At 47.5% G+C, this 12,606-nt stretch overlaps 1 protein-coding gene across 2 annotated transcripts in view; it reads right to left on the bottom strand.

Moving 5' to 3' along the window:
- The window catches only part of Prkcb (protein kinase C beta), a 345,671-nt gene that overhangs the window by 107,642 nt on the left and 225,423 nt on the right, over nucleotides 1-12,606 (bottom strand). For both annotated transcript variants that reach the window (XM_051145188.1, XM_051145187.1), the window contains exons 6-7: nucleotides 10,734-10,890; nucleotides 9,577-9,711 (exon numbers count right to left, since the gene is read on the bottom strand). In XM_051145188.1, coding sequence (XP_051001145.1) covers nucleotides 9,577-9,711; nucleotides 10,734-10,890 — 292 coding nt within the window. The remainder of the gene's footprint in view (nucleotides 1-9,576; nucleotides 9,712-10,733; nucleotides 10,891-12,606) is intronic.

The raw sequence follows: 12,606 nt of genomic DNA, 5'->3' as shown, positions 1-12,606 counted from the left end.
TTGGCTACTGACGGAACAGTGTCCCTGCAGGTATGCACTCAAGGGCTGGCATTTCACAGGGCCTTGCTTGGGTCCCACCTCACCTCCTTGCTCCTTTGGATAAGCATGGATCCAAAGTCTATCTGAGTCTCTGGATTTTGCTTCTACACATTATAACAGACACACACACACACACACAGACACACACACACATATACACACACAGACACACACACAGACACACACACAGACACACACAGAGACACACATACACACACATACACAGACACACACACAGACACATAAACAGACACACAACACACATACACAGACACACAGACACACACAGACACAGACACACACAGAGACGTAGACACACACACAGACGCAGACACACACACAGACACACACACACAGAGGCAGGCAGACAGACAGAGTCAGAGAGACAGAAATGGAGACAGAGACAGGTGAGCAGTGAGGCAGGGTTGTGGTTTGAGTGTGAACTGTCCCTCACAGACTTGTTTTGAATCTGAATGCTTGGAACATTTCATACATAAAACCCAGCTGTAGGAAGCGGGTCAGCATTGTCTCTGGAGGTCCCGCCCAGCCCTTGTTTCCTGCCTCCCACAATGCATGCCTGGCCCACTGGGGTATGGACAACTGGCTCTTCCTCATGCTTACCCACAACTTGTCTCATGTCTGTGGTCACGTGTGAAGGAACAGACAGGGGATGGGTGGGAAAAGAGAGCAGGGAGGCCTGCTAGCATGACTCAGCAGAGAGACATGCTCTGTGGGTGACACAGTTGGCAGAGCTGTGTGTGCACCTGTGCAGGGGCATGGCTGCCACAGCAGACACGTGGAGGTCACGCTCAGCTTAAGCACATGAGACCAATCAACTACAGATTGAAACGTCTGAAACTGTGAGCTAATAATCTATCTTTAGCCTTCAAGTCGTTCTGTTGAGTGGGTGTAGTCCAAAGAGGTGCAGGTGTTCCCACAGTCTAACGAGATGCCTCCCCCATCCAGATGGGACCAGCAGAGAGTGAGTGTCCAGTGTCGCAGCATCCTAGCCATCTGCCAGGTGCCCCCAGGACCTTCTCTGCCTAGTACTAAGAACAGAAGTGGACAAGTCAGTACAATCCACACTCCGGCTATTGGTATCCAAAGTCACAGTGGGCCTTACCCTTCAGAAAATACAGCTCACTGGCTTTCATAGGTAGTGGGCACCCCAGCCCCTACAAGCCTGGATCAGAGGAGCAAGGAGTAAGTGAGGGTCCCATCCTCCCACACCCAGCAGGCTGGGGGAGGGGCCAGCTCTTGGAGCAGGCCTGCCACAAACAGAGCAGGAAGAACAGGCCCAGACTTTGTGCACTTCTGCAGCACCCACGGAAGGACTCTGTCCAGCTCAACAGCATGCACTGAGCCAGTGTAAAGGAGGGCGTCTCTTGCTCAGGAGGGACCCCTGCCTGCCTAGCTGTCTCTAGCTGTGGTCCTCTGCCAGGGAGCAGGAAACCTGGCCTGCATGAGATTACAAAAAGCTCCTGGCTCCATTATCCTGACCTGAGGGACTAGGGCAGGGACACTTGTCACCGCGGTGCTCACCTTTCTACAAGGAGAGAAGAAGACAACAGGACACATAAACACAGCCACCGAATGAAAGAAACACGTGAAGCAATGGATCAGACTGATGCAGAAACGCAGCTGCAAGACGTGAGACCTAGAAAATGTCTGGTGACACTGACTAGAGGGTGGGTAGCTTGACAGTGAGGGAATTAGAAACCAGAGCAGGGCAGCGTCTCTGGCAGTTGCCCTGATGTTTACCGCATTAGGCTGGAGTTACACAGACACTCTCTGGGCTCTAAGAAAACTACACACGGAGGAAAGAAGCATTTAATGTGAACGGATAGAATTTCATAACATGCATGTTGGGGAAACGTTAATATTCTCAGAATTGAGAGTCCTTTTCCTCTGCAGTGCTGCAGACCGAAGCTAGGCCCTTGTGCTTGCTGGGCAAATGGTCTACAGGAAACGACATCCCCTATAAAAAGTCCTTAGGAATCGATGAGAGAAATGCAGAGCCAGGGCTGTCCTTCACAATGTAAACAAACGGCAATCTGCAAATAGCTTAGCATAATTAGGAATCCAGAATGTGTACAATCCTTGCATTGAGTGTTTGACACGCACATTACTAAGAGCTGACAACTAGGGTGAGGCAATACTCTCACACACTCATCAGATGGAGGTGTTTTTAAAACACAGGATGTGTTGGCAAACATTTTATTGACGTGCACGTTCTCAGAGCCATCCATTTCAGTCTTGGGATTTATTAGGATATAATTAAAGCTGTATACACATAAGAGTTGAGCTGCCAGTTATTGTAGAGTTGTTATTTTTAAGATTTATTTATTTATTACATATACAGTATTCTGCCTGCATATGTGCCTGCATGCTAGAAGAGGGCACCAGATCTTTTCATAGATGGCTATGAGCCACCATGTGATTGCTGGGAATTGAACTCAGGATCTCTGGAAGAGCAGATGGTGCACTTAACCATTGAGCCATCTGTCCAGCCCCGTGGAGTTATTTTTCTTTTATTGATATGCATTTCCCACCTTAAAACAAATGAATGTCTGATGGAGGCAGATCAACAAAATGGTCTGATGAAGCTATAAAAAAAATGATCTCTAGCCAGGCGTGACATCATTTCTTATAGCAGCACTTGGAGACAGAGGCAGGCAGATCTCTGGGAGTTCCAGATGCCAGTCTGACCTATAATGCGAGTCCAGGACAGCCAGGGCTCTGTTACACAGAGGAATCCTGTCTAGAAAAAGCCAATTTTTAAAAAGAAAGAAAGAAAAGAGAGAAAGGAAAGGACAAGAGGAAATGATGTGTGATTGCAGCTCAGATAACTCAGAGGACAAAGACCTTACCTGTCAATCAAGGATGAAGTTAGGAGCCCTCAGACTCATATAAAGCTGGACCCTGCATCTGTAACCCAACCTTCCTAGAAGCTCAGCAGTCACCTAGCTTGGTGTACCCAGCAGTGAACCAGAGTCTGCCTCAGGGAACCTGGAAAATGATGACCAACACCAGAGACTGACCTCTCGCCTCCACATCACATAAATGCCAAGGCACACAAGTACCACAAGAATATTCACACAAATGGACATGCATGTGCACGCACATACACACTACACCCATATATACAGACTTTAAAAAAGATGATTTTTCCATTTGCGTGAGGAGGGCAGGCTCATAACACACTGTGAAGTTTTATTTTCATTTTAAGAGCATATACAGAGGTGTATTGGCGGAGAAGGGAGAAGGAGGAGGCAAAATAAGCCTCCTTAACGTCTGCGTTCAGAGTTCACGCCGCCACCAGTTCTCCTCTGTGCTGACCTAGCCCTTGATTCACAAAGTGCTTCAGGATGCCTGCAGTTCTTCAGGCCCAGGCTTGCCTCAGGGCCTTTGCACAAGCTGCTCGCTCCCTAGAGAGCAGCGGGGCCCAATCCCTCCTCCCCTTAGACCCCTGCTAAATGTCACCTTGCCAGTAAATTCTTCCCTGAGACCACACTGCGTGAAATCTACATACCAACCCTGCTCCCAGCATTTCTCAGATGGCATTTACTTACCAGCCTGGAGCACGTCATGCTTTTTTTCCCCCTTCTAATGTTAAAATGTTTTTTTTTTCCCTCCACCTAGAGAGAAAACTCCCTGAGGCTGAAGTTTTGTTCCCTTGTGTCTCCTGAGGACAGAGGGTTCTGGACTGTGGATTTCCAAAGAATGAACAACTGCCGGTGTGGATGCCATCAGTGAGGCCTCAGGGGCAAACCCTAGCCACAGCAAGGGTGACTCCATCAGTAAAATAAGCCAAGAGCAGTTACAAGGAAAGTGACATTGCTACATTCATAGATAGAAGAAAACACGAGGACTGAAAATGTAAAACTTCTGACAATTTTACTGAGAGAACCATGGCAAGTGTTATGCACTTAGCTTAAGCAAGCAACATGAAAATATAAAGGCATAAAAGATCCATGAGACATGAAGATATGGGGTTTATCAATGCTGAGATGTGTACCTCCCAGACAATAAATAGGATAATACGCCATAGAGTATTTAGAGGTATTGAATGGAGACTAAGTTTAGTTGAAAGAAAGGGAAATAAGAAAAGAAAAACTGCAAGGGGCTGGAGAGATGGCTCAGTAGTTCAGAGCACTGGCTGCTGCCCTTGCAGAAGATCTGGGTTCAACTCCAAGCACCCACATTGGCTGCTTACAGCCATCCGTAACTCCAGTTCCAGGGGACCAGAAGCCTTCTTCTGACCTTCACAGGCACCAGGCATGCACACACTGCACATACATACACGTAGGCAAAAGCCTCACACACATAAAATAATAAAATAAGCAGAACCTTTTTTTTAAAGAAAGAAAGCAAAGAAGCTGCATTCCCTGTCTAAACCATTTAACTGAAACTTGACACAGGAACAAATACTTGAAGACTTATTTTACTTTGTATTTATGTGTGTGTGTGTGTGTGTGTGTGTGTGTGTGTGTGTGTGCTTCAGTGTATGTACACGCACCATGTTAATACAGATATTGGAGAAAACTCCTTGGATCCGCAGTGTTTGTGAGGCATCTGATGTGGGTTCTGGGAACCAAAGTCTGCAAGAGCAGAAAGTGCTCTTAAGTGCTGAGCTATCTTCCCCGTCCCAGGAGCAAATATGTAAATGCAGAGCTAATTCTCAAGGTTAAAGCATACGCCTACATGTAAGTGTGTAAGAATGGGAGTGAGAAACATAACAGCAGACCCAGAAACAACAATAGAAGTCAGGATGTGACATGTCAAAACTTAAAGGAATTGCCTATTCCCACAACAGGCTTTGTTATTCTTAAAGAACTAGCTAAGGTAAGAACAGAAAAACAAACAGCAAAACACTCAACTGGAGTTCAAAGACAAATGCAGAATAAGCACACAAAGAGAAGAAAACAGACACAGAGCTAAGACGTAGTCCCAGAGCAGAGTCTTTGGAGAAAACAAACCAAACAAGTAACGCAGATGAATCTCCAGCAAAACCAACAGGAAGCGGGGAGACAGCATAAATAGACACAATTAGGAGCACAGGGGAGAGTCTGACAGCAGGTATAGAGATAGCAGCTATGAGGCAGATGAGTGGCCTGGGGGGAGGGGGGCAGGTGCTGCACATCTGGAGGCTTCCACAGCTGCCTCTGTGAGTCCTGCCACATGGTTTTAAATCACAGCCAGGCGTCACTGGATGACCAGGACACGCTCTGTGGACTCCCTCGTGGTGTGGACGTCATAGAGCGCGCTAACCCAAATCCAGGTGGCATAGCTGAGCTCTGGGCTCTAGCCTACTGCTCCTCCAGGCAAGTCTGTGCAGCATGTTCCTGTAACGGGATGCCAGAGGCACCTGCTGTACAACAGTATTTGGCAAGAGGATTTTTCCAGGTCCCTTACTAACGTAGTGTCTCACTGTCCACATCATACCACATATCACTGTGTAACATAGCAGGATGGCTGGAGGGAGAAACTGAGTCTGCAAGAGGGCATGTGACTTACTCAGCATCAGAGAGTGTTTAAAAGACTCTCCGGAGGCCTGGAAAGACAGCTCGGTCAGTAAAGCGCTGGCCACACAAGCAGGAGGCACCCACACAAAGCAGCCTGGGTGTGGCAGCGCAGGCCTGTAATCTCAGTGCTGGGGAGTAAGGGACTTTCTTGACTAGTCTAGTTGAATCCACAGTCCTAAAAAAAATTACTATTAAATCTACATTCTTTTGAGAGAGGGAGGGAGAGAGAGAGAGAGAGAGAGAGAGAGAGAGAGAGAGAGAGAGAGAGAGAGAGAGAGAGATAAAAAAACAGAGAGAGGAAGAAAAGGAAAGAAGAGAAGGGAAGGAGAGAGAAAGAGTGAATATCATGTAGCTTAGACTGACCTTTTTACAGCTAAGGAGGACCTTAAACTTGCAGTTCTCCCTACCTGCACCTCCCCAGTGCTGGGATTGCAAGCCAACACCAGCACATCTAGTACGTGTGGCATTGGAAAGGGAACCAGTTGCATGCTAAACAACTAATCTTAATATCATACGCAGGACTCTTATGTCTTTTCATTGTCTGTTCTCATTTAAAGTTTTTTCAGTAGAGCAGGCAGGCGCTACCCAGGCAGAAGGCTGCTACGGGTGCCAACCTGGCTGAAGTACACATGGCAAAGCCAGGGGTACAGAAATTCAGCTTTCTTTCTGAAAAATGGACTTAAGCTTCTTGAGCAGTTAATTGGACCAGGAAAGAAAGGAGTGGGGGAGTTACACGGAAGGTGATGGCCTGGCAGGCTCTTCCCTTCATAAGACTGTGTCATCACCACAGCTGCAGGGGTGGGATTGGGGGCAGATGGGGGGGTCGTGAGGGGCGGTAATAGCTGAGGCAGAGCTACCATTTCTCCATGAAGGAGACTCAGAAACAAGGAGGCCCCAGAAGCACTGAGGGGAAACAAAAACACAACAAAACAACACACATACACACACACCCCCAAAAAACAAAAACAAACAAACAAACAAAACCCGGGTCCCGATGTGACCTGGGGCTGGACTGCATTGGGCCTGTGAGAAGGAGACGCACAGAGGAAGAAAGTTGGAACCTGAGGTGCAAGCAGGAAGCCGGTAAGATGCCTCAGAGTGAGGCAAGGCCAGACCTGCTCCTGAGCTGTGCTGTTCAGAATGGCTGCTCCACAAGAGACAAGCCTGGAAAGCGCCTTGGCAAAAGAACCCTATTCTGTGACCACCATGAGGTCCCAAATGGTCTGAGAAAGTATAAGGATGTTTTTCACAAGAGAAGCCATGTTTTCCTGCACCTGCGTGCTCAGCCTAGCATCCAGTCAGAGCCAGTCAGCGGTAACTACCCTAAGAGCAAAGATGATTGTGCTGTCTCCTGCCTCACTTCCACCTGGCTGGGATCATGGACTCTCTCTCTCTCTCTCTCTCTCTCTCTCTCTCTCTCTCTCTCTCTTGAACCGCCATCAGCTTGACCTGCAGAGGAGGGAATGCTCTGTCTGCGTCCATGAACACGGGAGCAAGGCAAGGGGGAACTGTACAAAACCATGAAGGGGAGGGAAGGACGGCTGAACTTTCCATGTCACACTTTCTGTGTCACATTAAGCATCTCCTTCCTCCCGTCATGTCACTCTGTTGAGCTTAGTCACAGTGTGCAGGTGGCTCCCTGATCTGCTAAGGAAGATGTGCACTTTCAGAAAAGTGAGTTAAGGCCAGCTTTGATTCAGACCCTCAAGCCTGGGCTTCCATTAAATGTGTGTGTGTGTGTGTGTGTGTGTGTGTGTGTGTGTGTGTGTGTGTGTGTGTGTAGAGAGAGAGAGAGAGAGAGAGAGAGACAGAGAGACAGAGACAGAGAGACAGAGACAGAGAGAGACAGAGACAGAGAGACAGAGACAGAGAGAGAGAGACAGAGAGAGAGAGACAGAGACAGAGAGACAGAGACAGAGAGAGAGAGACAGACAGACAGAGACAGAGAGAGAGACAGAGACAGAGACAGAGAGAGAGACAGAGAGAGAGACAGAGAGAGACAGAGAGACAGAGAGAGACAGAGAGAGAGAGAGAGAGAGAGAGAGAGAGAGAGCACATATAGATATATGTTATATGTATTTGTAGCCAAGCTATTTTAGCAAATTTTTTCCCCAAACACCAATTTTCTAGACATCAGTCTAGTCAATTTTTTTCATGGAGTCAGCCATTGTGTCTCAGCCGTGAGCTGAGGATAGCCTTGACTCGTGTTCTTTATTTTACACGTATGGTGGGATTTTTTTTTTTTTGTGGGTGTGGGTGGGTTTTGAGACGAGGTTTCTCTGTGTAGTCCTGGCTGTGCTGGGATTCCCTCTGTAGGGAATCCTTTGTTTAATACCAACTCCTGCCACATTCCTGTCCACATCACTTCTCTCATTATGTGGCTCTTGATTTGTTGCTGTGCATAATTTCTTGATCAAGGTTTATCCCTGCCCCGTCCCATGAGTTCAAAAACAAAACAAAACAAAACAGAAAACAAAAAAAAACCATCTATCTTCTTCTATCCTGATGCACACCGTAAGGGCTAGAATGTCCTGTCCATTTGAATAAGAGCCCATGATAAATCAATATGGGGCAGGGACTAGGCAGCTGTAAGGTGGACAATGTGGAGGTGAGTGGGCTGGAAGATTTGTTCTCTTTCTTGAGAAATCCATTTGACTTTTCTTTTCTTTCCCTTGGAACTGCAAAACTCCCAAGTGAGACAATTTAGAAAGGAGACAATTTATCTTAAAGAACTAAGAACAGGTCCAATCACCACGTCCCCCAAAGCCACAGCTGGGAAGCCAGGTTAGACCATCGATCCCAACTCTTTTGCTCAGGTGACTGTAACGTGGTCTCCCACAGGGCTGACCCACTGCCCTGTCGGAAATACTGGATGAGGGTACTTTGTTCTGGCATTAGAAGGGAGAAAAAGACTCCCGAAGAAATAAAGCACGTGGGTGACTATGGGCAGGCTGGGGAGGCAGTGGGTGACTATGGGCAGGCTGGGGAGGCACTGGGTGACTGACTATGGGCAGGCTGGGGAGGCACTGGGTGACTATGGGCAGGCTGGGGAGGCAGTGGGTGACTGACTACAGGCACGCTGGGGAGGCACTGGGAATAAGGGAACACCCCCTTAAGGAGTCAAGAGTAGCCAATGGGTTTGCTCAGATCTGTCTGGTAAACTTCTAAGCCAGCTTTAGTGCCCATGAAGCTGTGTGCCATAGGGCAGTGGTGGGAAACTAGGGATGGGTAAAACCTATGGCCAAGAGAGAACCACGTCCTGCCTGGCATTCAGCTGGTCACAGTTACAGCCTTGTTGTGTCATACTGTGTATGAGTGTACATGTGCGTGCTCCTGGAGGCCAAAGGCTGATGTTAAGTGCCTTTCCCAATAACACTGCACTTTGCTTTTTGAACCTGGAGCTCATCAACTGGGTAGACAGGGGGTTGCTTGTCTCTGCCTGCCTTTGCTTTCTGGCTCCCTTGCCACACTAGTGCTGGGGTAACAGATAGCAACACTGCTGTTGTTCTGCCCACTTTTGCATGGGTCGTGGGGATCCAAATTCAAGACCTTGTGCTTATATGGGAAGCACTTTACTGACTGAGCAACTCGTCTCCTCAGCTGTTTTAATACTAAACGACTAAATTTTTTTAAGCCTTAGGGCTTAAACCTAAGACCTTGTTCTTATATGCTGGTAGATGCCTCACCACCCAGCCATCTCCTGGGCCTCCTTTTACTTTTTATTTTGAAGCAAGCCTTCACTAAGTTGCCCGGGCAGGGCTTCACCTTGCAGTCTTCCCAGCCTCAGTCCTCTGAGTAGCTAGGATGAAAGGCCAATGCCGTCGGGCCCGGCTAATTTCTGTTTCGAAAATTGAAAAGCCAAATCAGGCACATTGATGAGGTCAAGCCAAGCTCCCAGTCATCGCTTTGGGCTTCTGTTTTCATATTGCAATATTAAGAGAAAACATATTCGGCCCCGTGTCTGACGACGGATGGAGTCGCATCACAGTTTCCAGTGCCGAATCCTTCTTACCAGCCATCCACGCCGGCTTTCTGCAGCTCCGAAATCCCGAACGACAGAGACCCCATGAAGTCATTTCTGCTGGTCAGGTCCCAATCCCAGATCTCTACAGACAGTCTTCTGTCTTTGTCTGATTCCTTTAGCTGACTGGAAGGAGGGAGGGAAGGAGGGAGGGAGGGAAGGAGGGAGGGAGGGTCAGCCAAGATCATCATGATTTCTCAAGCAGATGAAATGCACAAGAGGATGAGAACCTGTAGCTGGGAGCCCTAACTGTCACAAGCTGCTGCAGGAGCTACACTTGGTCCCTGCTCCTCCTCTGATTGACAGCCTGCGGCTCAGGCAGGGGACCTATGCGAGCTCCAACAAAAGCAGGTTGTCTCTGTCTTAATTCCCATGGACAGTCACTGGGAAAAATTCCAATACCCAAGACATTTATCATCGGGCATGCATGTGTGTGCATTTGCACACATGTCAGTTGAATATGAAGTAGAGAGACACCCCTTGCTGGTGCCTCGGGGGGCGGGGGGAACTCAAGGGGAGAACACATGACCCCCGAGAGGCTCCAGTAGTCCTTGCTTTATCCTGAGAAAGAGGCAGAGATATGAAGCTGCCTTCAAGACCCATGCTGCCAGCCCACGCCTGCAACATGACATGTGGTGTCAAACTATGGGAGGCTGCATGCATCCTGCTAAACCTTCCTACTCACCAAGGGGCCTCTCTAGCAAACCTCCAGGAGCAAAATAAGAATGAATTAGCCGGAGATTATTAGTCACATTGCCTAAGGAGTGCATGACGTGCATCATACCCGCTCGATAAACATCAGCTGCTATTATTAACAACCACTGGCCCAGGGGGCCCCTCACACTCTTCCTGGACAGAGAAGCCCCTAAAGAGAAGCCGATATAGTTCTCCCAGTAAGCTGTAAACCCAGCACCATCTAAGCTCAGCCCTGGAGATTTTGTAACCTATAGACTATGCTCCCTAACTTACCCTCACCAGGCAGCACACGCACTCAGTCCCATCCAACCCACCTTCTCACACCACAAGCAGCCTCAACTCTATTTTTTTTTAAGTTCTGATTTTCCCTTGGCTCACAATACTGGAATCCAGAGGGAAGAGGAAGGGGCGAGGAGGGAGGAATGCCCAAGTCCCTGGTGATTTCCACTTACAATCTGAAGGTTTCGTTCCACTCGGGGTTGAGGGAGCACTTGATGGTTTTGGTCTTCTGCTTGCTCTCACTTTTGGGATCAGGGATCAGTTTCAGTTTTACGTAGGGATCTGACAAGCCATTGGGGTCCATAGGTACAAGATTTTTAGCATCTCTTACTGAAAAACAAAAATCAGTTTCAATATTAGCAATATCCAAAATGTTTAAGTACCTGTTAGTGATGCCTGTGGCACCCATGGCAGGGTCCTGAGCATCACATCTGCTTGATTGGAATTTGAATTTTGTTAATATCAACAGCTAGAGGCATGTAAATGAGACAATCTAACAGGATGTAGAATCTGTTCCATATTGGCTAAAAATTATTCTTAAAAATCTTCCTTATTAGCATATATTAATTATGCCAAATAATATTTCCCTGTAATATTTTCATGCGTGTATACAATACATGTGCTTGCTAGTTTTATGTCAACTTGACACAAGCTAAAGTCATTTTGGAGGAATTTTCAACTGAGAAAATGCCCTCACCAACTTGTCCTGTGATAAGCCTGTGGGGGCATTTTCTTGATGGACGGTCAGTCTCCATTGAGACTTGGTTAGTTGATTGGGAAGGACTTGGGACATTAGGACAATACATTTCTGGATGTGTCTGTGGGGACATTTATGAAGCCGATTAGACCATGAGGGCGCTTGCTGAATGAATGGTCTAACCCGCTGATGGATACCAAATAGGAATTAGCCGTCAGAAGGTGGTGGAACTGCAGAGGGCAGAGGCTGGTTGGAGAAAGCAGTCACTGACAGCACATCCTTGAGAGCTAGATATTATCCTGGTCACTTCCTGTAACTGCTGCTGCTCTGCTTCCTGTCTGCTGTGATGTGAGCCTCTCCATTACAGCCTCCCACCACAAGCGACAGACTGAAGCCATGAGCAAAACACACCCTCGCTCCGTCAAGCTGGTCTCTCTGGTATTGGCCACAGCAATGAAACAGGAGCAATCTACTCCTGAGCAGTCAGCCCCGTGCCGACGTACGGAGGACGGCGCTGCATGAGGAGGGAAAGGGGACCAAAGACATGGCGCCTAGAGAGCACAGACTTCCCTTTAGAGGTAATGAAATTCACCAGGGCTAGATAGGTAACGGTTGCAGCGTGGTGAATGTAAGGTGCAGTGAGTTGTGTATTTCAACAGAGTAAATGTTACCTTCATCCAGAAAGAAAAAGCTGAAAAAGGGGGAAAAGAGTTGCCATATCTAAATGGTGTGCAGCTACTGTCGATGCGTCATCATCCAGCCGCAGCAGCACCCAGAAAGTCCATAGGGAGTATGCTGAGAAAATAACAGTGTCGTAGCTAAGACTCCACCTAAGACGACTAAGGCCTCCTTGATGAAGGAAAGGGAGTGAAGATCAGCACACTGAAGATGCAATGTGCCTAAGAGAGTTTGGAGGAGAAGAAGGCATCTGCCTGGTAAGCAGGAAAGCTGAGCAATACCAGTTTAAGGGGTGGAAACATAGGTAGCCAAGAAAAGGGGACCAGAAAATGAGGTTTGCATGGAACTTAAGGATATAGTGTAAAACAACTTAAGGATACTGTTGACCTTCTCGTGAGAGAAAATCCAAGGTAATATATTCAGTCCAAAAATGAATGAAACTGCCTGCTTGAATGTATGACTCCTACTGGAAATACAAAGATGCTTCAACATTTTAGCAAATCTATTATTAATATGTTCATCAATTTATAAGCAAAAGGAGAACTCCACAAGGTCATCGTAGTTATCTGGAAATAGCATGAAAATCTCTTGACAGGGTCGTGGCTAGTTGAAATAATAGCATCACAGTTTGTGAGAAAAGCACTCCCACTGCAGTCAGGAGTGAGACAGCA

This window comes from Acomys russatus, chromosome 5 (genome assembly GCF_903995435.1).
Source record: "Acomys russatus chromosome 5, mAcoRus1.1, whole genome shotgun sequence".
In the NCBI taxonomy this organism is placed as follows: Eukaryota; Metazoa; Chordata; class Mammalia; order Rodentia; family Muridae; genus Acomys; species Acomys russatus.
Note: the sequence above shows the minus strand (reverse complement) of the source record. Positions and strands in the feature narration are given on the sequence as shown.